The sequence below is a fragment of the Cupressus sempervirens genome, chromosome 4 (assembly GCF_028749045.1).
Source record: "Cupressus sempervirens isolate cs-2001-9-10 chromosome 4, ASM2874904v1, whole genome shotgun sequence".
Classification (NCBI taxonomy): domain Eukaryota; kingdom Viridiplantae; phylum Streptophyta; class Pinopsida; order Cupressales; family Cupressaceae; genus Cupressus; species Cupressus sempervirens.
In genome coordinates this window covers 474,490,977-474,518,575 of record NC_143121.1, presented here as the reverse complement: position 1 = coordinate 474,518,575, position 27,599 = coordinate 474,490,977, and the positions used below count along the sequence as shown (strand labels likewise).

Here is a 27,599-nt window from a genome sequence, read left to right as displayed (position 1 = left end):
GCCGGGGGCGTTGCCTCTTGGACCCCTAGTCGTTGCGGATATCAGTCGTGGGAGTCTGACCAATTGAGAAGAGTTGAAGTCGCTGCAGGCATTGACTGTTTGTGTACCGAGGCACTGGGAGTAGGTGTTGGCCGGGAGGCTGTCTTGGTGGATGCGTAGAGAGCTCGGGAGGAGCTAATCATCCAGTTGGAGCTCAGTGGACCCAGTATTGGAAGCAGAGAAAGCAGCATCAAATGACAGTGTCTTTTAAACCTAAGGATTTCACTAGGGTTTTCGGCATCCTTGGTCCTGATGGGAGGAAAGTGGAAATCAAGAATCATAAACTGTCACGGGAACAGAAGGAGCGTTGGATAGATCTAGTGTGCAGGGACCTTTACACCCGTGGAGAGGGAGACAGCGGTTCAGGGGACAAAGTGTAGAGGGCTTCGCAGGGACTTTATTCGGGAGGGTCATTGGCGATGTATCATGGACGTCATCAAGAGTAGGTTGACAGGCGCCACTCGAGCTTCAGATATAGCATTGCCGCAGATTGTGTTTATGACTAGTATCATGCAGGGAGGGGAGTGGTATATGATTGGGCCTAAGTGCTTGCCAACAGGATGGAGGAATTCATGACGCTTCAGCACCGAACATTTTTTATGCCGCACCATGCCATTGGGCTGTTTCTGGAGGCTGCTGCTAGCCAGATCCCACTAGATGGTTTTGAGGCTCCTCCAAGGGGCAAGTTGGCAGACAAGGATTCTCCCATATCCTACTGGCGACACTTGGATATAGAAGGATCAGCAGCAGGTCACAAGAAAGTACTCCGCGTATTGGCTGCTTCCGGAGAGACAGATAGCGGACGGGAGGGCACTTCGATGAGTGATGGGGCTGAGTCCGTGGAAGAAGAGGTGAGCACATCGGCTGAAGTTGACGGTGAGGTAGTGGGTAGTGGGCCCACATTCTTTACCCCTCCTCAGTTGTCAACTTCGGCGCACTTGACTACCTCTCCGACAGCCATTTCGGCATTTGGTCAGCGCCATGCCCCGGTCCTTATGACTCCTCTAGCGGAGGCAGATGTCCCACGGAAAATGACGGAGATGACACTCGCTGAGATATTGCCGACGATTGTAGCGGAGGTGATTCCAGTTGTACCAGCAGATGTCACCGCCGCAGTCTCACCTAGAGCACAGCTGCCACCGCAAGAGCTAGAGTCGCAGGTTCGGTTGGAGGTCATTGATTGTGATGTAGTTGTCACTGTTTCATCATCTTTTTTAGCAGAGGCCGAGTCAGCTCAGCTCGGCCAGTACCGGAGGAGAACATGGAGCTCGCGCAGTCAGACCAACCGAAGGTGATGGATAGAGCTAGTGAGTTTCTGAGGCAGTAGTTCCGACTCACTCCTGCGAAGCGGGGTCCGTCCATTCAGTCTCCTAGGCGTTTAGGAACATCACCAGTAGTACTAGAGCCTTAGCTTCAGGTGGAGGGAATGCCACATGCCGTGGTTGCGCCCACAGCAGAGAGGGCGGCACCGGATGTGGGCATGACTCCCGCTGATGAGGAGGAGAACAGTGATGCGGAATGGTCATTGGAGGACTTCGCCAAGGAGGATTACGGGTCGGATGAGGACAGGTGCCGGGATTACCTCAGGACTATGAAATAAGCATTGAAGAAGGGACATGATGTGGCAATTCAGGCCCTGACTCGGTGGAGGGAGTGGCATTTGATCAGAGCATGTATCCGTGGGATTTGTCCTCAATGATTTCAGACTTGTTTTGTAGACAGGGGCTGGCCAGCGGTGGAGACAGCTGAGATGTTGGCAGATTGGGCCATTGAGTCGGAGTTGGGACCCAGTGACACCTCTATGATGAAGTTGGCACATGAGATTGTGGGACTATACAAGAATGTTTACTATGGTCGTTGTCGTGCGGAGGCCGACAGGGTCGCAACTGAGAGTGAGTCTAGACAGAAGATAGCCGTCGACTTGGCCGATCAGTAGGCAGCATGGGCCGCAGAGCGGGAAACACTACTGGTAGATATGGCAGCAGCAGTACAGGAGAGGGACGTGGCTCGGCAAGGTACAGAGGCGGTGGTTCGAGATAAGGATGCGGCTGAGCACGAGATGCAGTTAGCTAGGAGGCAGGCTATGGATGCGGCGCTTCTTCTAAAGGAGGTCATCGAGGTTAATTCTCAGATTCAGACAGACCTCCGCATTAGGATAGAGCAGGTGTATGAGTTACGTCGCCAGCAGCACACTTCTAGGACGCCCCCTTCTCTCTAGTATTTCTTTTGTTGTTTGTAAGTTGTCTCCTAATTTTGTTAGTCGTCAGGAGACGACTGTTTTTTTGGGGGGGATGGTGTTAGCCGACTGGATGGATCCAGCGGTGTTCTCTAGCCGACGGATTGACTGTCGTCGGTAGCCGACGGGTAAATAATTTGTAGCGGATGTAATGTTGTGGCCGACGGACTCCTTCAGGAAGGTTCGGCAGTAGTATTTATATCTCGTCTGGGATCATTGTAAATCATCATATACTATTACGAATATTATTCTTCTATTATATTCCATTGTTTATATGCGTTGATTTCTTTACCACTACGGTAAACACCTTGGATCAACTCAAGGTAAGCAAGAACTCCAGAGATTTTATAAAATGGGTGTTACCAATATCCTTTATTCTTATCTTTCAAGAAAGAATCCACTTACTCGTGGAGCGAGTAATGGGCAGGGTGAATCTCTAACTACACTTCTATCAAGAGCTGGAAATAGTGATACCGATAAACCATCACTAACTCAAAGGCTAGCTGAAAATGTACCGATTTGGCTCTAAGTCGGGTCATACTTCTATATGGAAAAGCTTTACAATTAGGGCACAAAGACTCCTAAAAGTAAGAATAACCTAACTATTTTGCGAATTAAGAAAGAAGTATAAGCTATAGACAAAGCTTCTAGCTATATATTTCCACAAGTGCTCCTAGTCAAATGCTCTAGCTCCAATTGCTTCTTAACTCTTTTCTATTCAATTCACGAGATACAATTATCAAGAACACAAAATGACATGAATCAAAGATAACTTAAATGAATTATAGACAAAGCTTATAACTCATACAAGTAACAATCTCACTTAATCAAGTCAAGTCTCAAATGCTGTTTTGTATTCACTTTCTCTCAAAGTAGTGTTTACACAAATAAAGTTTTGCTGGCACAATTTCTCCAAAGCTCTCTTGTATAAAGATAATGATGATTTTACAATGAGGGGGCAGTCCTTTATATAGGCACAGGAGTTGAGAAAAAGATGGAGGAAAAAGTGGGAGCAACTCAACCAACTTTGACTTAGGCTAACTACAGGAGAAAATAAAGGGTTACATGCAATTGCACATGCAACTTGCATTACATCTTTTTACATACATGTATCTCGCATTACATGTAATTACACTTTTTCATGTAATGCATCCTTTACGACTATTAACATGAAATAAAAACAAAAACAACAATCTTAAAGATTGTTTCTCAGTACCTTGAATTTGACAATGATGTCACGCACTATGGGAAGATCAGCAATTTTCATGGTCTTCGATATGGCTTCTACTCTCACTGCATTTGCATATGTTGTTTGTACAACATTGGAATTTGCTGCCATAGTATCCAACAAGTGTTTTGTCAAGGATTTATACAAGACAAACTTGTTCATTGTGTGCGAACCAAAGTCTTCAGAATCTACATCAGCATTGATCCTGATTGTATATTTTGAGTTTACTCTTTCTACTACAATGAGACTACTAGATTCATCAATAACATGGCATCCCATCTGTTCCAAATCACAAGTAACACTTGCTTCAATTGCTTGACAATCTCCAAAGGTCGCCTGCAACTTTGTGATCAGCTTCCTCAACGTTCCCTCTTTGTAACCAATGAGTTCTTGATATCTGAAGAACATTTCACATGACGAAAGAATGTCACATGAGACCAAGGTATCTTGACCAAATCTTACCATTTCATCCCAATCATCGAGGATTTCCTTCAAGTTATTTGCTTCTTGAGTCAAAGGAGAAATTAAGTTTTGCTCCATTTCATTCATCTCTTTGATGCGCCTAAGGACTTGAAATGTTTCCGTGATGGCTTGAACTCCTTCAGAAATGATATCCTGTATCCAAGACTTGGTGGCTTCAATCGGCTTTCTCTCCTTAGATGTTTGAGACTTAGCAACAACACTCTAAGAAGATTGTTTTTGAATGACCTTGTTCAGACAAGAGACCTCCTATTTCAGATGATTTTTCTTTTCCCATAGCTCATGACTACTCTTTGATACATTAGCCAATGCATCTTGAGCATCTTGCAAACAACTCTAACGTGATTGCTTTCTGATTTCAACTTTAGTAAACTTATAATCAGATTGAGTAAGATCCTCAACAGGTTTGTCCACCAAGGGCTCGACAACCTCAACAAATTTGATTTTATTTGACCTTAAAACAATCTTGTCTTTCAAAGATTTAGGTTTGGTTTTCTTAATAGGGAGATTGTCCGGAGGAACAACCACTTTTCTCCGCTTCGTTGTTATTTTGCTCAACCATGCAGGTTGGCAAACCTTCATCCATAGAAGCAAATACAGTGGAGACCATTGGCATTGATCCTGATTGTATTTTTGTTGTAACAGAATAAGATCTAGTCTGCAAAGCTGAAGGCATAGGAACATGCTGAGAAGACTCTGTCATAAAAAGTTGAAACCCTATCAAAGGTGTATCAAGTTGGAAAACATGACCACTTGTAAGAGTTGGAAAATCCTCAAAAACATTTGCTAAATGCTCATATTGTTCATTGCAGGGATGCGAGAAGTAGCAGAGGAAATAGGAAGAGTCACTGTATTAACTTCCGAGATTGGAATGGAAGTAGTAAAAACAGTTGAGAATGAATCCACATCGTCATCTACTTCATGTAGAAAAGGCTCTTCATGTACAGACAGTGCACAAGCTTGTGTAGGCTTTGGAGGAGATATGATCATGACTTCCCCTTCTTTGTCTTAAACTTCTTTATCAAATTCTATCTCCAATTCTTCTTCTGATTCTTCCTTTGATTTTTGAATTGGTTCAGATATTTGAGATGATTTAGCTCCTTTTTTGCCCTTTAATTTGAATTTGAGGGAACCCTTAGCATCAAAAGATGAGGCACCATCTTTCCCAGTGATTTCTAGTTGTGACTTTTTGCCAGGTGGACCAAAACTTCCACAATCCAAGTCAATCTTAGGATTTACTCTTTTAAGGCTTTTAATTTTCAACCATTTATTGGTGTTTACCAAGATGGATTGAAATCTCTCCATGATAGATGTACTTTCCTTTTGTTGCCACTGGATAGGAAAGGACACTTTTTATTAAAGTCGGCTTGATGAAACTTCGGATCAAGGATGTTGCCACCATCTTGAACTTGGAAATCTGAAGGGATCTCCAACATGTTAAGATCAATTATTTGCTACAGGGTTAATATGCAGTAGTCTATCCTCATGATGTCAAGCTCTGTCCTCATATCAGTCCAGATTTCCTCGATGCGATGAACATGAGTGTAAGCTCTTTTCATTTGAGAATTCATCTCTTTTTAATCAAAGTCAAATCTGGCCTTGAACTTCTTCAAGGTGATCAACTAGAACTTTGCTTCCATATTCTTTGTTTTAAGTACATAAATGATCGAACAATTGCCAATAGCCAAAGGTTTAGCTGAGGTAATGTTGAAACCATGCCTATGCATAGCATGCTGATCACTCTCTATGTCCATGAGCTGTCTAGCTAGCTCTATCAAGATGATTCGATTTGTAGCATACCTAGGTAGGGTATATGGTTCACCTTTGAAATATCCAACTCTCAAGTATGTGAAAGTGGGAAACTGAATGAAAATACAGCTGTATTGGTTCACCTTCTTTGATGCTGCATCAGATACTCTTTTGACAGATAACTGTTTATCGAACAAGCATCGGAAATGCCCAAAGAAAACATCTTGGACTCTTCTATAATGAAATTTACTGTTTGCCAAAGGGATTCGGTCATAGTAATAAAAAATAGGAACTTGAAGACGATCTCCCTTGGTAGAAAAACCAGAGAAAGATCCCATGGCAGCAGCAATGTAAACAAGATAAGAATTCATGTAGAAGGGCGCTAATGTTCCCATGTTGCCTATTTGTTGGCAAAGTGCAGTGATGATGAGCTCTCCCAAAAAGATGTGTTCTTTATTCTCCATGATTTGAAACATCAACTTATACATCCATGGCTTGAAATCAGTAGAATCTTTAAGGCCACAAATTCAGCTGAGAAGGATGATGAGATCCTTATATTTTTTTTTAAAGTTAGACCGATGAACAATTTTTGGCCATTTGGAGAAGTTGCTTCTTTTATTGTCTAACCAATAAAGATTGACATTCTTCTGATAATCACCCTTTTGCCCATTCCAGCATGCCAAAGATGATCCTTTGGTCAAATATGCACATTCTTCTTTATGTGGAACCTTGAAAATTTGTTCAATGACCTCAGGATCAAGGCTAATGATAACCTTGCCGTCAGCGTCCTTGATAGTCTTCGTCTTTGGAGTAAACTGCTGTGCACATCCGAGAATGAATCAGGTTCTATGGCTGCCATAGGAAATGTAGACACCAGGTGAATGTTACTTCTCTTGATACACTTCATTTCATGACTAGCTAGAGCTTCAACTCTTTACAAAAAATCAGCCACATCCACATGACCAATCTTTGTGTCCATCACGTTATCTAGAATAGATATGACTAATGAGGGAGCTGCATGAGCCAACTCTTTCTCATATTGATAGTTCATTTTGCCTTTGGATTTTGATGGTGGGGATATTTCTTGTGCTTGTATTGCAACACAAAAATCCCAAAACATAAATACATAATTACATGGAATCGCCATACAAGTTGATTTGTGATCAACAAAGATTTGGAAACAAATTGGAGACTTGGGAGATCGAACAAAATGATCTTAAAGAAATCGTATGCATATGCAATGGATGAAAATGAAATGAATGGAGTGTGGAATGAGTGTTATGAAAGTGAAAATATGGAAGATGGAATGAAACAGAATGAAATGAGAAAGTGTGAAGGTGGAACACATGGGAATGCGCGCAACTAAAGATTGCTGATTTCAAAAGCGACTTAGGGTTTTCAATGCATTATTGTTGTTACCATGCTATTAGCACCCGCATTCTAAACTTCCAAGTCAGCTCTGTAGAAGAAATTTTGGTTGGTTTTAATTGCTAATGATGATTTATAAATTGTGACTTGTGAAGAAGATAGTGTTGTGGGGGTACGTTGAACTTGAACCATCAAGTTCATAACTTCGAGTTTGAGTTCAACTTCAAGTTTGAGTTTAACTTCAAGTTCGAGTTTGTAGAATCAAGGCCCAAACATTTACGTTCAGTGATTCAAGTTTCATAAGTTTAGACATTCAGAAATGTAATTTCATTGGTTGTGAGTCCTGAAGACACAAATTCAATACATAAAATTGCAATCAGCCAACCAACTCAAATGTATGGATTGGGTTCCATGTTCAAATTCAAGGCTTGAAGTTTTAGTTGTCATTCAAGTGATACACTCCATCTCTAAACAGTCACAATCCAACTTGAATCAAATTGTATGGAAGAATATCCAAGTTAAGGGTAGGCATTGATCTGGAAGTTGTCGATGTCGACAAAGCCGAAGGAATGTTGCTATTACTTTGGAGTTCCTTAAAATTATCTATATGCAGGCATAAGAAACACATCTCATGTGTGTGACTAGGGGTTGAACCTTCTAATTGGCCCGATATCATTGCAATAATTGAATGGAATGAAAGATCACGCAAATACTAAACCAATGTTGGTGCTCTGAGCTTGGAGGGTATAAGGAGAGGTGACCCTAGTAAAGATGTTGAGCTTGTTGGCGCCCACTCAAGTCTGATTTTTGTCGTGGAAACCCGGTCAATTGCATGGTTGAAGATCGGTTTTTGCATATGGACTGTTGGATAGAATGCTTGCAACAGTTGAGGGTAAAGTTAGTTCAAAGATCATGCTTCCCAAATAGTCAGATTGCTAAGTGTAACACTTGTATTTTTCTTCACCTCACCGTTAAAGTCAATTGTTTAAGTCTTGGGAGTGCCTAAGTTGAAGTTGAAGTTGAACCTTCGGGTCAGTTCAACTTCAACTTCAAGTTCAAAATTCAAAATCGGGTCAGTTCAAGTTCGAGTTCAGAGTTCGAAAGGTCACTTTTTTATTCATAAAATACAAAGCAGTGTTAATGTTATAAGTTGCTTGGAAGTCCAAGATCCAGGGCCAGGAGGTGGTGGTGGATAATGAGATTTACAACAAAGAAACTCCAACATATGATTCATGTGCAGGTATCGGTGTATATATTGTTATAGTTTTAATATAGCCTGTAACCACAAATTTCTATCAGCATAAAAAAATAACAGTCACAACGTGGGGGCATAACTTTTAGCTCCACCATTGGATCTTTTTGAATTTTGGATATATTGTCTAAAATCAAGATTTCTAAATCTTCACTAGAGTGATCTTCAAAATTAGGCCAAGGTCAAAAGTTATAATGGATTGTATGCGGGTTTGTCAGCATACCAGTAAATACAAATGTGCTGTAGTCAGAAAAACAGTGATGTTGCGGGGGCCACAACTTTTAATCTGACTTTGGATTGAGCTAAATTTTGGATATGTTTGGGAAAACCTAATTATCTAAATTCTCTCCAAGCCGTTTTGTAAAATTCATTACGGATCAAAAGTTATGAGTGTTTAAGTGCAGTAGTATATAAATTACCAATGACAGTCACAAGATCATGACAACAATTTGTTACCAGCATATGCCACTTGTCCAAGAATGCAAATGGGATTCATCTTAAATTTGGTAAATATATTTGTTATAATCTATGAAACTTTAAAATGGATCAACTATTAAATATTCTAAAGTGATAAGAAGAAGATTATTGATGAGAATGATTAAAATGACTTTCAAGAAACAGTTACTAGAACCAAAATGCAAGTGAAAGCTGTTATTTATTGTGAAGATTTCTACACAAAGGGGTTTCTTCTTTCCGGTCTGCAAGTTCTACAGCTGCTATAGGGGGAGGATAGTTCTATTTTGTAACACGAAAAAGCAGAGATTTATTTTGTTTTACTGTACTTTGATTTGATTTGCAGGAACAGGATAATCCTATGGTTATGCCGTTATGTATTTGAAATGTAGGAACTTTGTATGTCAGATTTTGGAGTCTGAAGTGTGAATTGCTTAGACTGATGTTGATTATGCAATCACTTTTGTCTCATTTTAAATGCAGTCTTTGTAGAGTTATTCATTGTTCGTGAAGCGAAGAAATCTTCCTTCCATTTTTTGTGTAATAAGAAAGATCGATTAGGTAGTCTTGAGGCTACTTGCTCATTTTTCTTCTTGTATGCAGTTTATAAATCTAGAAATCGCATTCATTTCATGTCTGGAAACCTTAAGTACCTTCAAGTTAAATTTACATCTATGATTTAAATTCATTGCAAATCTGTAAACAAGGGAATTGTACCTCTTAATTCAGAGGATAGTTATCAATCAATGATAACTGATCCAACTGTTAGTACTTTTTGTTCTTCTTTTTGGGCATATTGAGTCATTATTTACATTTCTTGTTGAAGGAAAAATTTGTTTACTAACAGATTTTTGGCAACTCCGTTGGGGAAAGAAAGGGAAGTTCCAGTGCTTTCTTTTCTTGTATATCTTAAGGTACCTCCCCGAGGACAGAGGTTGGTGACTCTGTATTTCAAACCTGCTTAATCTTTGATTTTGGAGTTCCAGTGTGTATTATGGTTGTGGTTGCCACTTAGCCATGGGGGGCTCAGATTGGATTGTTTGCCTTGGTCTAGTATTCAGCCCTACCTAAAAGGTCATGGGAATACCTTCCCAAGTTCTCTGGAGATAAGACTTAAGATCCAAATGACCACAAAAAAGCAGTCATTGTCGCATGTGGTGTTCTTGGTGTGCAAGAAGAAAATGTATCCATTAGGTTGTTTGTTCAAAGCCTTGTGGGAAATGCCGCTGAATGGTTTCAGAATCTACTAGTTGGATGTATCACCACTTGGGATAATCTTAAGGAAAAGTTCCTTGAGAGGTTTCAACTCACAATTGATGCCTATCAATTGTTGACAGATCTTTTTCAAATTCAGATGAAAGAGGATGAATTTGTAAGGGAGTTTGTTGACAGATTCAACTAGAGTGTTGGTAAAATCCCTGTGGCCCATTAGCCTAATGAAATCAATTAGTTAGGCATCTTTACTACTGCAATGGAGGTTGAAGTTCAATTTGGGTTAAGGTGTCTTGTAGTGCAAAGTTTGGTAGATGCTCAAAAGGAGGCAATCAAGTTGGACAATGACTTGATTCTTAGTGGCCTAAAATCTACAAGGACTCCTCAAATGAAAGACTACCTTGGTGGACAGCAACATTATCTGAAGGTTGAGCCTTCTAAGAAGAAGCTTGTTCTAAAAAAGAAAATAAAATCAGCACCTCTTGTCTCTTTTGTCAAAATTTGACAATTTTCCAAGAAGAAGATTTTCGATTACCTCTTGTGATTGAAAGCAACCACAGTGATATGGTTGGATCATATCATCTACATGCTGAGTACAGTGATGAAGACTGTCATGAAGCTGCACCCGCAAAAAACGATTATTTGGATATGGTAGAAGAATCTGGTTTGCATGCTGAAAATAATGATCAGCATCTTCCTCAATCATTTGATATGATGACTTGCTTTGCTGGCTTTTCCACCGAGGGGAAACTTGGTGATAATCAGTTGCATGAAAACTCTTCACTGGCTATGTCCTTGCAGGAACTCAATTCTTTTTCTTTTGAAATATCTAATGTTGTCTCAGCCATTGGTGATAACTGGGAAAATGTGATAAATCAGCATGAACAACAAGGCAGCTATTATCTTGATACACGGAGGGAAAATGAAATTTGTCATCTTCACTATACCTCTCAAGGAGGAGGATTGGATCATGAATTACCACAGGAGCAAGAAGACCCTTTGAAGGGCATTGTTGATGTTGAAACAAGTAAGAGCTTGCTATTAGGTGTTTTCTTTTCAGAATTAGAATCTTTTAGATTTGATACTTCTGATATATATTCAGCGGGCTACTTTGATCAAGAAAGTGTAATAGTTCATCAAGATCAAGAAACACTTTAGGGTGGTAATGCTAAAACAGAAAATTTGTTGCATGCTGATTATGAATGCTTCCATTTTGGTTACATGGAGATTAGTGAAAAGTTGACACAACATAAAATGCGAAAGGGCCTTGAAAATACTAAGGTGCAGATTATTGGGAATCCTTTCTTTTTCATGACGAGTTTATGTGCAAAGCCTGAATTTGAGTCTTATCAGGCTGGTCATAAAGGTATGTGGGATACAAATCACCTCATTAAAAATCATGTTAGAATGCCACAACTAGATTTCCTTGGAGCTGAGTGGTTATTTGGAACCGGCATAGTGATTCAAAGGTTGATCCAAATCATGATGTTTGAATCCATGCTTTTATTTGCTGCTCGGTGGTTGCTTGGAGTGGTGCATCTCATTTTCCAGCCACTTTTTCATATCGGCATATATTTCTCTCAACCAGTCAATGGTTTTCCATGAGCAACCAGGTACATTCTTCTGAGTATGGGCTGCTTGGCCTATTCTTTGTACATAAAGTTTTTGTTGTGGCTAGGTGTAGTTTGCTCGGTAGTTTTGGTTTGTTGGTAGTTTAGTTGTTTAGGCCCGTTGCCCTGCTTTCCCTCTCTGCAAGCAGATCTCGATTTTCATTGTTCCCTAGACTCTATTGGCCAATGGATAAGGCATTGGTCTTTTACCACAGATTGTTGGATTCTTTGTATCCCTCACGACCCACATCCCTAGTTAGAACTAGCTATTACCATGCTATTAGCACCTGTATTCTAAACTTCCAAGTCACCTCTGTAGAGGAAATTTTGGTTGGTTTTAATTGCTAATGATGATTTATAAATTGTTACTTGTGAAGAAGATAGTGTTGTGGGGGTATGTTGAACTTGAACCATCAAGTTCAACTTCAAGTTCGAGTTCAACTTCAAATCGAGTTCGACTTCAAGTTTGAGTTCGACTTCAAGTTTGAGTTCAACTTCAAGTTCAAGTTTGCAAAATCAAGGCCCAAACATTTAGGTTCAATGATTCAAGTTTCATAAGTTCAGAAATTCAGAAATGTAATTTCATTGGTTGTGAGTCCTGAAGACACAAATTCAATACATAAAATTTCAATCAGCTAGTGGACTCAAATGTATGGGTTGGGTTCCATGTTCAAATTCAAGGCTTGAAGTTTTAGTTGTCATTCAAGTGATACACTCCATCATCTCTAAACAGTCACAATCCAACTTGAATCAAATTGTATGGAAGAATATCCAAGTTAAGGATAGGCATCGATCTGGAAGTTGTTGATGTCGACAAAGTCGAAGGAATGTTGCTATTACTCTAGAGTTCCTTAAAATTATCTATATACAGGCATAAGAAACACATCTCATGTGTGTGACTACGGGTTGAACCTTCAAATTGGCCCGATATCATTGCAACAATTGAATGGAATGAAAGATCACGCAAATACTAAACCAGTGTTGGTGCTCTAAGCTTGGAGGGTATAAGGAGAGGTGACTCTAGTAACGATGTTGAGCTTGTTGGCACCCACTCAAGTCTGATTTCTGTCGTTGAAACCGGGTCAATTGCATGGTTGAGGATTGGTTTTTGCATATGGATTGTTGGACAGAATGCTTGCGATAGTTGAGGGTAAAGTCAGTTAAGAGATCATGCTTCCCAAATAGTTAGATTGCTAAGTGTTACACTTGTATTTTTCTTCACTATTAAAGTCAATTGTTTAAGTCTTGGGAGTGCCTAAGTTGAAGTTGAAGTTGAACCTTTGGGTCAGTTCAAGTTCAAAGTTCAAAATCGGGTTAGTTCAAGTTCGAGTTCAGAGTTCGAAAGGTCATATTGTTATGCATAAAATACAAAGCAGATGTGATGTTATAAGTTGCTTGGAAGTCCAAGATCCAAGGCCAGAAGGTGGTGGTGGATAATGAGATGTACAACAAAGAAACTCCAACATGTGAGTCATGTGCAGGTATTGGTGTATATAATGTTATAGTTTTAATATAGCCTGTAAATTTAGATTTCTATCAGCATAAAAAAATAGCAGTCACAATGCAGGGGGCATAACTTTTAGCTCCACCGTTGATCTTTTTGAATTTTGGATATATTGTCCAAAATCAAGATTTCTAAATCTTCACTAGAGATCTTAAAAATTTGGCCAAGGTCAAAAGTTATAATGGATTGTATGCGGGTGTGTCAACATACCAACAAATACAAATGTGCTGCAGTTAGAAAAAAATCATGTTGTGGGGGCCACAACTTTTAATCCGATTGTTGGATTGAGTTGAATTTTGGATATGTTTGGGAAAACCTAATTATCTAAATTCTCTCCAAGCCGTTTTGTAAAATTCAGTACGGATCAAAAGCTAGGAGTGTTTAAGTGCAGCAGTATATAAATTACCAAAGTCACAAGATCATGACAGCAATTTGTTACCAGCATATGCCACCTGTCCAAGAATGCACATGGCATTCATTTTAAATTTGGTAAATATATTTGTTATAATCTATGAAACTTTAAAATGGATCAACTATTAAATATTCTAAAGTGATAAGATGAAGATTATTCATGAGAATGATTAAAATGATTTTCAAGAAATAGTTACCAAAACCAAATGTAAGTGAAAGCTGTTATTTATTGTGACGATTTCTACACAAAGGGGTTTCTTCGTTCCGGTCTGCAAGTTCTACAGCTGCTAAGGGGGAAGACAGTTCTATTTTGTAACAAGGAAAAAAAGAGATTTATTTTGTTTTACTGTACTTTGATTTGATTTGTAGGAACAGGATAATCCTATGGTTATGGTGTTATGTATTTGAAATGTAGGAACTTCGTATGTCAGATTTTGGAGTCTGAAGTATGAATTTCTTAGATTGATGTTGATTATGTAGTCACTTTTGTTAAATTTAAGATCTCTGCAAATGTAATAACATTGTTGTAATTCTATGTGTTTCAATTGCAGATTTCCAAGATATATAAATATATCTTCAAGAGGCATGTCTTGTGAAGAGACATGTCTCTATGGTTATATATATTAATTAATCATTAATTAAAACATATCTATATTATATATAAATATATTATATATAATATATAGCATACAATATATTATATATAGCATACAATATATATATAGATCTATTAGAGTATGTATAAATAATAATTATAGAAGGATTAACTCTAAAAAAGTTCAATCCGATAGAAGCTACAATTTAACACTCCCTCTTAGCTCAGGAGGATTGTTACAGAATACATTATCACGATAATCTTAGAATGTCATATTAAAAAGACCTTAATATATATATCACACTAGATACATTATCCTTTGATAATATAAGTCTTAACAGGAAGTCTATATCATAGGTGAGATCTTTTTATAGTAGACATTGCTTCACGAAATGTGTCAGAACAAACATGCCAACAATAAAATGATATGTATATCAATTTTTTTCTACTATAGTTATGACTTAGATACAATCGAAGCTATCTCAATACTCCCTCTTTATTTTGGAAGATTGATATATAACATATTATGTTCTTGAGTATAAGGAGATATCATCTCACTATGATATCCCTAAAATGGCATATCAATATGAATTCATCAACACACATATGTAAATTAACATATGGAATTTACTTCAATACACTAAGAGGCTAGAATCCTCAATACTCCCTCTTAAGCAAAGGGAAATTGAGATAAGTTTAACTTACACAATAAGGTGTAATCATCATTATGTTTTAAACTAAGAGAGATAAAGAAAACATAATGGATTTTCATGGTGTCCGGCTATCGCCCAAAAGACCCATGAAGGTTATCAATGTGTCCGGCAAAATCCGGTTCAAAGAACAAGGAGAATCCAAACTTTCAAAACAATGGGTTTTCATGGTGTCCAACTATCACCCAAAAGACCCATGAAGGTTATCAATGTGTTTGGCGAAACTCGGCCCGAAGAACAAGGATAACCCAAACTTTTAAAACAATGGGTTTTCATGGTGTCCGACTATTGCCCAAAAGACCCATGAAGGTTATCAATGCGTTCGGCAAAATCCAGCCCGAAAGATAACACCAAATTCAACCATTGTTTGAAAACAAATCAACTAAAATAAAGTCGTCACTTTATAATAGATCAGAACACACGAAAGGTCGTCACCTTTCACAAGAAAAGTCCTCACTTTTCACAATACAAGCTTGCAAGCAAAAATAATTTTATATTCATGAATATATATTTTAATAAATGCATTTACAATAAAGTCATATCAATTTTACCTCTGAAGTACACAATTTCAACTTTGCAAGAGGCTTGGTAAAAATATCAACACTTTTCTCATCTGTACTAATATAATTCATCCTTGTGATAAATGCACTAGTATCACAAGGTCACATTACATGGAGCATTTTCTACAAGAGTAAATTTATCAAAGTATGCATCTAATCATCAACCATATGATGTTAGTCAATAAGTGCATAAGAAACAATAATCATTAATCATGTCAAGTTTACCTCTGAAGTGATATGATCTACTCCCTCTGAATAAAAATTTGATAGAATCATGTTCTTATTTGCTCCCTCTTAATCTGAAGTAATGTCAGATTTCCTCTTCATAATCTTAATCATAAAGGATGTTCACTTCCAGAGCCTGCACAATAACCGTGGTAGCAAATGTACCAACTTTCCTTTTCTGCAAGAACATCTGTAGATATAAGGGAAAAGATCAATGCAATTTAACTCTTATAGTACGTATAAGTTCATAACTAAGAAAGAGACTATAGTAAGTAGATAACTATAATACTCAAGAGTAAGAATTACTTATCTTTCTATGACAATCCATAAATGTTAAATTATTAAATCTCCTCTCTAAAGATGGTTTCAAGTGGGAATTTGAACATTGTTTATTAAGTTTACCCCCCACAATGTAAAATTTCCACTCTTTCTTATACTGTTGAAAACTTTTGTATCAAATATGACAACTCCTTTCTAAATCCCAACTTTCTCTTTTCATCCTTTGAAGTTCCAAACATTTATTAAGCTTAATAGTAGAAGCGAACACAAACTCGTTCACAATACGCCAATATCTTGATTGAGTATGATTGTGCCACTTGAATGATTCTATAACTCATACATCAAGTATTATTTATTTATTGTAGATGGTTTAGATGAAGTCACCACTTTTATATGATGTACACAAGGGATGGGCCTATTCAGACCACATAGTTGCATGAACTATAGTTCTCTTGACTGTTACAATTTATCGATCATTTAAGATTCTATCACAACTTTTGAACTCCCTTTGAAAATCGTTATGTCTGAGATTACCGAAGGTTGACTAAAAAGATGCGACGAAGGCCTTCAGTAAAAAGATTTGATATAAGAATTGAAATGGATTGATTGGTCAACGTTAAGCAATTGAATATCAAATTCAAGCTTAGAGAAACACGAAACTAGCTTGAAATTTTTTGGTGCTATTACCAACATTTTGTGGTGACAAAATGCAGGACAACAGAGAGTTCGAGGTTCACATGATGTGTAATGTTTGAATTATGATAAGTTGGTAGTCAAATTATACTTTACATTCTCTAAATGCATTGATTTCTTTTTTTGTGTAATTATGAGGTTTTTGTTTTATAGAGTTTATGTCGAGTCCAAGTCAAATTTTTGGCTCCCAAGTCAAGTCGGAGTCTGAGTTTTTGGACGATTGTTTTTTCTTATTGAGCTTCATTGTTGTGTACGATTGGATCTTTATAAAAGGGTTGGGATCCTTTCAAAAAGCCCTATTTATCCTCAATAAAAAAACAAAGGTACAGTTCTAGAATGTTTTAAGAGTTGAGCTATATTAAATGCATTAAAGCCTTTCATCTCAATAGGGTTTCTTAATACAATTGAAACCATGAGGGGGAAAAGGGAAAACAAAATCTGGTAACAGAATAGCAGACTTCGGTATGGGTCTTGTGTCTGCTTGGAGCATACTAGATATGGACTTAGCGGAAGAAACTATGTTGACTCATTGGCTTTCTCATACTCTAAATTTCCATTTCAAGTGTGTTATGATGAGTTTGTAGCATCCTTTTGTATATTCATACCGCCAATCAATTTCTTTGCTAAGCTTTTATCTTGTTGATTGTATTTAATGTTTAAACTCGTACCACAGTTACTTTGGTGTTTCAGAATGCTGTTAAAGTATTGATTTCTGTTAGCTGTTTTCCTGATGTTTTTGCAGTGCTCCTGAAGGTCCAGATCCAATAACTGATGAGATTAGTTTAGTAATGAACATGCTAATAGCTGCTGGGGAGGAACGCTACAAAGATGCAGGTATTTTAAAGTTTTAAAAAGTAGTGTAGACATGGATTCTTGCTGTTGTTTAAGCTTGCCTATGGTGCTGATATATGGTTTCTGAAGCCTTGTGGAGAGACAAACTGAACAAGCTTCGAATGTCAAAGTGGGAATTCTAATCAAGGTATCAGACTTATTCAATTTAATTTGATATTTTGTTTTAATTTTTGTAAAGAAATTGGAATGAGAAAAAGTAAGATTCCTTTTAGTGCCGCGTCGATGCTTTTTTTTAACTGAGTTTGTAAAGGTTAAATATCTTTTATGGGTTTTTGAGTTGGTTGGAATATGCATCTGAGCCACATTAACTGTTACTCATATTTTAACATTTCAAGAACATTCATAACAAATGTTTATGGAGTTGTAAATGTTCCAGTAGAATTAAGTATTTTTTAGTAACACACGCATATTGACAATGAACCATGAAAGCAATTTGAATTAAGTTTCATCGTCACATTTGCTAATTTGTATGATTTTTACTCTAATGTGAACTTTCAATTTGAGACAAATGTTACATTTTAAAGTTCTATAATGTATACATGAATATTTTGAAGTTTCTCTAGATATTTTGAATTTTCCCTATTTTTTTATGTGGCTGTTTCCTAGTCATCCTCAAAAGTGTCCTGAAAAAATTACTGACTTTGAAACAGGTCCCCCATCCCCTGCCATCCCTATCCTGGAGACTTGGGGCAACATAAAAAATAAATCAAATAACTGTACAATATCCATTAAAAACTTATCAATTAGAGAAAACCATGTGCTCAATTAGTATGAAATTCCTTTCAACATTCATACCATAACCATATTAATACTGGTCGAGTATTTCAGTTGATGTTACTTGAGATAACAAGGATTGGATAGCTTTTTGTGAGTTTGACAACTTCTTCTCATGTTATGCACATGAGGTTTCTTTGAACATATGTATCATATTATTTTTAAGATACACATGCATGATCAGCAAGCCATTGCTGAGATACAACTGAGCAGAAAAAATGATAGAGCTACTTATTTTCAAAGGAGTGTATATCCCATTGGCCATTACTTACAGTTGAAGTAAACTCAACAAAACAGATAATTGAAGGAATAAAAGATCATTCTTTATGTTCCAAGTAGAGGTATGGGCCAGAATTTAGTCGTTCTGCTTCATCTACTGATTCTATTTTTTCTTAAGTGTAGGGTAGTGTATCTGCAGCTTCTTTCAAATTTGCACACGGCGAGTTTTATCTGTCACTTCCATGAAATGTCACAACAGCATTATTTTGGTGACTAAAATTATAAGAAGGCTAATGCCTAATTAATAGTCACAATACTCTAATACCTTTTGATCCACAAGCATAATGTTGGAAGCATTACTCCACTTTTGAATTGCAGTTAGTATAATGCTGGCATTTGCAGTACCTTGATCAACAAGTGTAATGTCGGAGTTGCAAGCATTACTCCACCCTTGAATTATAGGAAGTATAATGCAAGCATTCTCTTAGTCTGTTGGTTGATTAGCTTGAGTCTGGAATTTTTTTCTCCCTGTGGACTGTTAAAAGTCAATCAGATAATGATAAAATATGATAATCAATTGCTAAAATTACTGCCTATGACTTCAAAACTGACAGGTTATGTTGTTGGTTACCTGCAACCTAAGTATCATCAAACAGATTAATACAGATAATATGTTTCCATATGACAGTGATTCAAGAAATGGTCAATGCATTTAAAGGTGCCGTGAAGAAGTGTCATGCTCATAGATAACAAAAATTTTCAAGATATGTAGTCAATATGTACGTCAAGGGGGCAGCTTCAGCCATTCAAAGTTCAAACCAGAGAACGAATTGGTGTGTTCAAAACAGAAATAAATTAAACTTTGTAACAAGCTGATTTTTATTGTGGAGAACTCCTAGGGTGGAGGAAGAACCAGTCTTGTGGTAATGGAATTTGCTATTCTGCTTTGCTTTATTAAATTGGGAAGAGTATATAACATCAGGTGGGCAATCTCCTTGGCTTCAACTCTATCTCCCTACTATGAACAGAACTGGAACATACAACTCACAATAGTCTAACTAGTGAAGATAACTTCGATGTTTGAATGCATGGATAACTTTGATGTTTGAAAGCATGGCTATAAGTAGATTTTTAATGACAATAGATTTCTCTTAGGAGTAAGAAGAATTTCAACCATCACTGGAAGCTGTATGGATACTTGTTCAGTTTGTATATTGAATTATGGCATGTATACTATCAGTGGACAAATTCACAAGCTTGGTACTGTCCTAGAAATTTCCACTATCATGGTGACAGCCTTGTATTTCCGACCTTTATAGCACTGTCCAACACTTGCCCTTGCAGCTTAAATCAACCTTCTGTTCAAATTTCCCTGTTTTGTTATTTTTTCTAAATTCATTTGCATTACACCTTCCTTCTTATCAAGGCTTTTGGTTTCTTAAAAACTTATTGAGATGTAAAGTGGGTTTAAGAGCTTGGAATGCCTTCTTGTTTCGCTGACCTAATCTTCTAGTCCAATCTTCCGAGTTTCTTGCACTCTATTTCTTGTTTCCTGTCTTCTTCTCTAGTACCACATCTTCAGTGAGTATGGATTTTTCTTCAACACCCATCTTGTAAAGATAACAGCACTTGTTTTTGTCCCCTCATGCAGGATCGAGGGCTCAAAATGCTGCTAAATGTCTTCACGGAAGGAGGGAGATGAAGTTTGAATGCAGTTTCACTTGTGGTCACTAACAGTATAAAGGGTTCATATCTTAATGGCTTAATTTGCTTCAGTCATCCTTGTAGTCTTTCCTTCCCCAAGTAAGCCAAGCTTTTTTCCGTACTTTGAATTTGTGTTCCTTCCAATAATAATCATGCCTTTGTTTATACAATTGTTGTTCTCTTGTACCTTGAGTTCATTTTGTTTATACAATTATTGTGTTGTAGCAATGCTTGCACAAATAAAACCAATTGACCTATGCCTCCTTCAGCACCGATATGTAATTCCGAAGTATCCCTCTGCCCATTTATTAATAATGTATGTCTGATTGTCTGTCTAGGGGTGCTAACTAGTGCTCAGGGTGAGCATGGTGCCATTAAGCGTAAAAACCCTGCCAAAAATGACTCATGAACTTGCTGTCCCTGTCGCTAAAAGTACTCCTTGGCAGCCCATATCTCTTAAAAGGGCCTTTTTCATCCCTAGCCGTTGTTCCCTTTGTGAGATCACCTTTGAAGATTTCTTCAACCTTTTGTTGTATTGTCCCTTTGATTGGGGGGTGTGGTGCTTTGTTCTTTCCAAGTTCAACTGTTTTTGGGTGGAAACAACCTTTGTTGAAAATCTAGTCTTTTAGTTGTCTTCCCCCTTCTCCAACCATCTTTTGAATGCTCTATGAGACCTTTCTTTCCGTCATATTCTTTGGAAGCTTTGATTGAAGAGGAACTATATAATATTTCGGGATAAGAAAACTTTGGTTGTGTGTGGGTGCCTCATCAAAGACCCTTCTTTCCCTTAGGATCAACTAGAGAAGAGCTGTAGGGATGATTTGTGTTGCTTGAATTATTTTGTCGAAGAATAATCTCCTGAGAAGCCAAATTAGATGGTCCTTCCCACTCCTTGTGGGACTGAACTTGATTTGGTGCTTCTAATGATAACTCGAGCCTTGTTGGCAGAGATGGGACTGTTTGTGGGGACTTTCTCTTCATAAACATTTTTTCTCAAGCTAACCACTTTGTTGAGGCATCTTTTACTTTATAGGTTATCTTTTAGCTAAGGAGCTTAAAGTTTAGCAATTGTTTGTTGAGAGTAATTCCATCAAAAACATCAATCAATTATCATATCATGGCACTGGAGAAAAGTTTGGTTTTGGCGAGTTTTTCCAATAATGTTCAATTACCTAGAATCTCAAAATCTCCAGAATTTTTTTGCCTTATTTTTTAAACCAGAATTGTGGGATATTTTTGGTAGAACTTTTCATAGAATAAAACTTGAGGTTTATCTTGAACATTTTGTGAGGAGATTTTTCAGAGGATGTTTTGGTCTTTCAGTTTTTGGCTATTTTTTTTAAACAAAAATTGTGCTTTTGCATGTTTTTTTCTGTTTTTTCATCATAGAAGAAAAGTTTTTTAGATTTGCAAGGGTCCTTGTTCTTGTGACCAAGGCTTGCTGGTTTTTATGATCCCTTAGGGATTTGCACCTTTTTATCCCGAAAGATGGTGATTTTTTTGATCTAAGAGGGTTTTGCATGGCATGTTTTGAATTATTTTTTTCCCAAAAATATCTTACCGTTTATATGATATTTTCCCAGGAATCATGGAGATTTTGTTTCAGGGTTTTCCCCAAAATTGTGGGTTTTTTAAAGCTTTTTGATGATTTTTTGACAAATTGTTGGTTTTAAATTTTATTTGAAATTTCTACAAAATGAAGTTTTTAATGATCTTTTCACAAAATTGTTTGTGATTTCAGCATGACATCGAAGGTTTGGTGATTTGTTCACAAAATCATGATGCTGTTTTGGGGTAGCTTCTTTTGATGATTTTTGGCAAAATTGTGGTTTTAGAGTTTTTTGCTGATTAGGAGGTAGATTTTTATATTTAATAATAAATCTCACATGTAGTAATTAGTTTGGGGTCAATTCAGGGGTTGTGAAGTCTTACTATTCGTTGTGAGGTTTTCACACCATTGCCCATTGTAAATCAGGACACCCTCTTTTTGATTTAGCATAGGAGTAGTGGTCCTAGGTGCTTTTAATCGACAACATTTTCAAATCTCTGAGTCTGAGAGGCAAGTTTGAGTGATTTTGGCTTGCTTGGTAGTCAAGTTTGTCTGAGATGAGAGCAAAAGTTGGGCTAAGTCTGTCAAGGATATGGAGTCTAAATCAAGGGATTTGGGATGAAATGAATCAAAACCTTTTGAAAATCCTTGTTCTAATTTCAATTTGATCTTAGAAATTCATGATAGGTTGTGGGAAGTAACATTTTCATATTTTATTACATTAAAGTAGGCCCCAACCACTTTTAAAACTCAAAATAAAATTTAAAGAAATTTCATTTTTGCCCATTTTAGGTGGCACAACTCCGGAAGACCATAACTCATCACCGGTTGCTCTGATTGACCATTATGACCCCATTTCAGAAAAGCTACAATCTGATCTATGACGGATGACTTGTACTAATTCTAGTCAACCAAGGTTTGACCGCTATGTTTACAGATCACGAATATCACATCAACAAATTTTGAAGTTTTTGATGCTGATCCCAATTTTTGTGTCTCTAGATAATTGGAGGGATTTCTTGGTTAGCTAACATTATGTTGGAAGGCACCTAGCTTGTTCTTGGTCATATGATGAATTTCTATAGAAAACGGTTGGCTGATCAGAGCTCCAACCAAGGAGGGTCTTAGAAGCAAACTCATATTGCAAAATGTTTTGAAGAGAAGGAATGGCCTAGTGACTTGCAGATTATACCAAGTCTTTTGTAGGGTATTTATTAGAGTGACCATTAAGGGAGAGTATTAAAATTATATTGTAATATTTAAGATAATGGTTATGTAAGTTATTGTTCTTTAAGTTGTTTAGTTAGCTTGGTAACTTAATATTTGTCTTTAGTTCTCAGTCGTTTCCACTATGGAAAGATCCTGTAGTTGCTTATTTAAGGAGTATATCTCTCCTTTGTTTAACATTGAATAACTTTAATCAATAATAGTTTTAAGGATTAGTGGTTTGGAGTTTGAATAAGTAAGGAAATCATAATTGAGGTGATTGTTATGGGTTTTGAGGCCAAGGAATTCTTTAAAGATGGATGCAACAAGACCAATTGCTTAAGTTGTATTTGAGTAGAGGAAAATCATGGATGTTTGAGTCTAGTTACACTCCAGACTATTTGCCACAACCATGATACAAGGTAGCCTTGCAAATTATAAGTAATGTGACTTTGGAAGGTTACTTTTAGATTGTCTATTCCTCTCCATTGGCCTTATCCAATTTAGGCATACAAATCATGCAATCCTCCCATTCTAGTTGTCTTCCTTGGTGTACTCTTTGTTGGATGTGCGTCCGAGTATTCCTTTCCCTTGCAACTTGCATTTATCTTACTTAGGTATCTTGCCTTGTCGTTCAAACCTTCTTCCTCCTTGGATGCTAGTTCCTTGTTGATGCTTAGAGTCTCAAGAAGACACCCACACTTTACCCTATACAAAAGGCCATACGTCATATCCTTTTGGTTGACCTTAATAAGCTTCATAATGGTAATTTTGTTGATTTGTATTTTGCTTAGCCTTGTGATAATGTCTAGGTTAAGAGGAAAGGCAAAGAGATTGGGAAACAAAGATGAGGATTTTTTTGCTAGCTTTAATAAACCATTAGTGACGGACCTCTGCTGAGGTCCCCTTAATTAGGCCTTGTGGTTTTATCTGCTCTTTTGCTTTTGGTATTCCTGATGTTGCTTCTATGGTCGACTTGCCCAATGATAAAATTTGCAGTATGGAGGTGTTAGTTCACCATAATACTCTCTAGTGGTTCTTTGTGGTGGTTAAGGAACTTAGGAAAATTAGTCTCCTTGATTAGAAGATTTGACGAAGGGTGCTCCCCTTAATAGCACAAACACATAAGAGAAACACAAAAACGACAACAATTTGTGAGAACAAAATATGTGCTTCTTATTATCTCCACAAATGTGGAATTACAACATTTTGAAAATAAGCAAACCCACATGGGCGCTTTCCTTACAATAATTTGCAAGAAAGAGTTGCAAACTATCACCCAGAACCATCCTAGACAATCTATAGGCCTTCATTCTGTAGGCAATTTTACATTGTCGTAGAAAGTTGTAGATATCAAACCCTAACTCTTGAGGCCGACCAACCCTAAAATTACATATAGAGTCTACTTAAAACAATTATGACATTTATTTTGGAAATTTCGGGTGGCCCAACTTCAACAGAGCATAATTTGCGAACCATTGAGCCGATTGGCTATAATGACGCCATTCTGGTATCCTTAGCTTTTGATCTAAGGTGTGTGACTCGCGCAGGCTCTAGTCAACCGTGTTTCAAAGCCCGTCTTGAGCCTCTACGGCCTTCAAAATTGAGCCTTTTTTTTTTTTTTGTTACACCAAAAATCCGCTAGAACTTTCACGAATACTCATGATATGGGAGTGAACATCAACTGGTAGGCTGATATATCCAAGGTGGACCTCCACCTTTGAAATTAGGACATTTTGAGCCGTATGACCGACTTACTAAGTAGCAAGCTTCCCTAAACAACAACTTTGCACCAAGACAACCCTTATTCAAGAGACCAAGGAAATATTTTTGGGTCATGCAAGATTGCTCTTACACCTAGGATGCTCCTGCATCAAGATTGGTGGTCCTTAAACCAACAAGAGAAGTCCAAGCTTAACTAGGGAAACTAGGAACCTTTGTAGGAGATTTTCAAGTTGAAGCATGATAAGGATAGGTAGGAGGAGATATTGAACATGTTGGCATAGAACTCAAGGATATCAAATATAAATCACAGAAAGTGATTGATGTCAGCAGTTTGACTATTATTAAAAATGCTATTGACATTAAGATGCTCCTAGAGCAGTTGAAAACGAAGGATCCTTTGATCCGGTTGTTCCTAGTTTGGGGACTTGTAGAAGATTGGAGAATGTTATGGGAAATCGATGTTGTTGTTGTTATTAAACATAGGATACAACAACTTCTTATATAGATTTGCAAAGACAATGTTTCTAAAAGAAACAATCTTGTAGAAGATTGGAGAATGTTATGGTAAATTGATGTTGTTGTTGTCATTAAACATAGGATACGACAGCTTCTTATATAGATTTGCAAAGACAATGTTTCTAAAAGAAACAACCATGAATTAAAGGCAAAAAAATAACTACCTAATAAACTAAATATTAACTAAGATGACCACTAAAGGAACATTTTAATATTCTAATATCCTCACTTAATGGTCATTGTCTAACTGCTTTCTTTTGGTTGCAAGTTCTGCAAAACATTTTGTTGCTGCTGTGACCCTCCCTAGATTTGTATAATACTAATGACCACGAAGCCAACCCCCCAAAAAACAGAGAAGGGTGCCCCCTTCTACAGAATTCTTTGCAACAAGAAACAAGAGTTTTCCATTGACTCTATCATTGAGATGAGTCGGTCACTAATCCTCCTAGAATCAGTAAATCCCTTGACCATAAATTGTTACAAAATACCAACCTATTGCTGGATAACAAGGCTGCCTTTCCTTGTAGCTTGAGACATACGAATAAACAATTGCCACGATTTTGAGGAAAAATTGACAAAACTTCCAAACATTGAAGATGAGTATGATGCCCCTAAAAAGAAAGAAAATACACGCAACTTTCAAAATCATAGACTTTTGCCCAAACCAAGAAATCATGCAATCAAAACCCTAGTCTTCCTTTGGGGAGGTCATCAGTTCAAACCTCGCATTGTCAATATAAAAGAAACAAAAAATAACCCTAGACTAGGCTCCGGTTTTAACAAAAATCTTTATGGACAAATCAATTTTTTTATAAAATACCTCCGACAAGTTTTTATTTAAAAAAATTGAAAAATAATTTCTGGAAAAAACTCTAGATCAGAAGAGGCTCAATTTTTTCTTTAAAAAATCACCAAAATTTATGAAATCCCATCGACCCGCTCTGATAACATGTCATGGTAAATTGATGTTATTTATTAAACAGAGGAGATGAAAAGCTCCTTATATAAATTTACAAGTACAATGTTTTTAAAAGAAACAAGTGTGAACTAGAAGACAAAAATAGAAACTACCTAATAAACTAAAGATTAACTAAGATGACCATTAAGGAAACATTGTAATATTCTGATAGAGAAGAGGGTCTTGGTTTAGAGTATGCAAAGTTTGTTGAGAGTTACGATATTATCTATAATTACTTAAGAAAGAATTGGTCACCATTTGGTAGGAAAGCTATTGATGGTCCCTTCTTGCTTGTGGGTCTGCTAATCTTCACGGCTTTTATATGTTTGCCCTGTTTTGTTGGTTGTTCATGGCCTTCTCCTTTAGGGCAGTTTTTCTGATGCTATGCTATAGTTTTGCTGCTGTTCTTTGATATAAAAGAGAGGGGTTCCTTTCAAAACCCTTAATCAAAAAAGTTAACAAATAACACATTGCGACTTTTAGCTTGTTTTTTGACTTATTTTTTGGGGATTTTTATCTACAATTAAACATAAAAAATGATGGTGTTTTTCTTCTACTTCGTAATCTCAAAATCCTTTATTCTGCTACATTCTTTGTTTTTGTAAGCCTATGTTTCAGATCACCTCTTTTTCACTTGCTATGTGTACAAATAAAGCTGTTTAAAAGAATGCTAATTGGTATAAACTTTAAAGAATGCAACTGTTCTTAAAATGTGTCGCTAAAAAACGCTTGTTTTCATTTTTATTGCTTTTTTTGGTCCCATTTATTTCCAGGTTCCAACATGAGTTGAGTGAATATAAGAACCTTGATTTGAATAATGAAAGTGGAGGAAATGGTGATGCTGGCTATTCTCCTGAGACAAGAAGTGTAGCTGAGAGTGCATTGCTGTTTAATTACCTTACAAAGATATGGACACTATATACTAGGGGCCAATCTGACAAGATAAACTGGTGCATTAGATTGCAGTGGTGCTTGAGATTAAGAAGACAACTAATGGAGGTGCGAGTTAAAATTGGAAATGCAGTGTTCTAGATGACTGAAAGGAAATATTATGATGGTTAATGCATGATACTTATAAATCTCTTGTTACAAGCTTTCACTTGAGGAGGGCCACACACACGCACAATTTTTGCTAGACTTCGAATTTGGCTTGGACTCGGAAAGAATGACTTGGGACTGGGGCTTGGTAAAAAACTTGGCAAAGTGAAAGTCCCAAGAAATTTGGATATTATCAAGGATTTGAAATTTGTTTCATGCACTCTTCACTCTTCACTACATAAACTTAAAGACACAATAGCATCATCAAATGGAAGCTAATTTGATCAGATAAGTATAAACACATTGGTGGATGTTATGTGATCACAAATATCTATTGATCACATAAGTATAAACACATTGGTGGAGGTTATGTGACACTTGGTGAGATCAAATTTAAGACTGCAATCTTGGTGGAGGTTATGTGACACTTGGTGAGACCAAATTTAAGACTGCA

General features: G+C 37.0%; 1 protein-coding gene across 3 annotated transcripts in view; it reads left to right on the top strand.

Annotated features, from left to right (window-relative positions):
• The window catches only part of LOC149562021 (Wound-responsive family protein), a 120,761-nt gene that overhangs the window by 76,273 nt on the left and 16,889 nt on the right, over positions 1–27,599 (top strand). For all 3 annotated transcript variants that reach the window (XM_089825559.1, XM_089825558.1, XM_089825557.1), the window contains 2 exons: positions 17,347–17,438; positions 17,526–17,583. In XM_089825559.1, coding sequence (XP_089681685.1) covers positions 17,347–17,438; positions 17,526–17,578 — 145 coding nt within the window. In that variant the 3' untranslated portion in view covers positions 17,579–17,583. The remainder of the gene's footprint in view (positions 1–17,346; positions 17,439–17,525; positions 17,584–27,599) is intronic.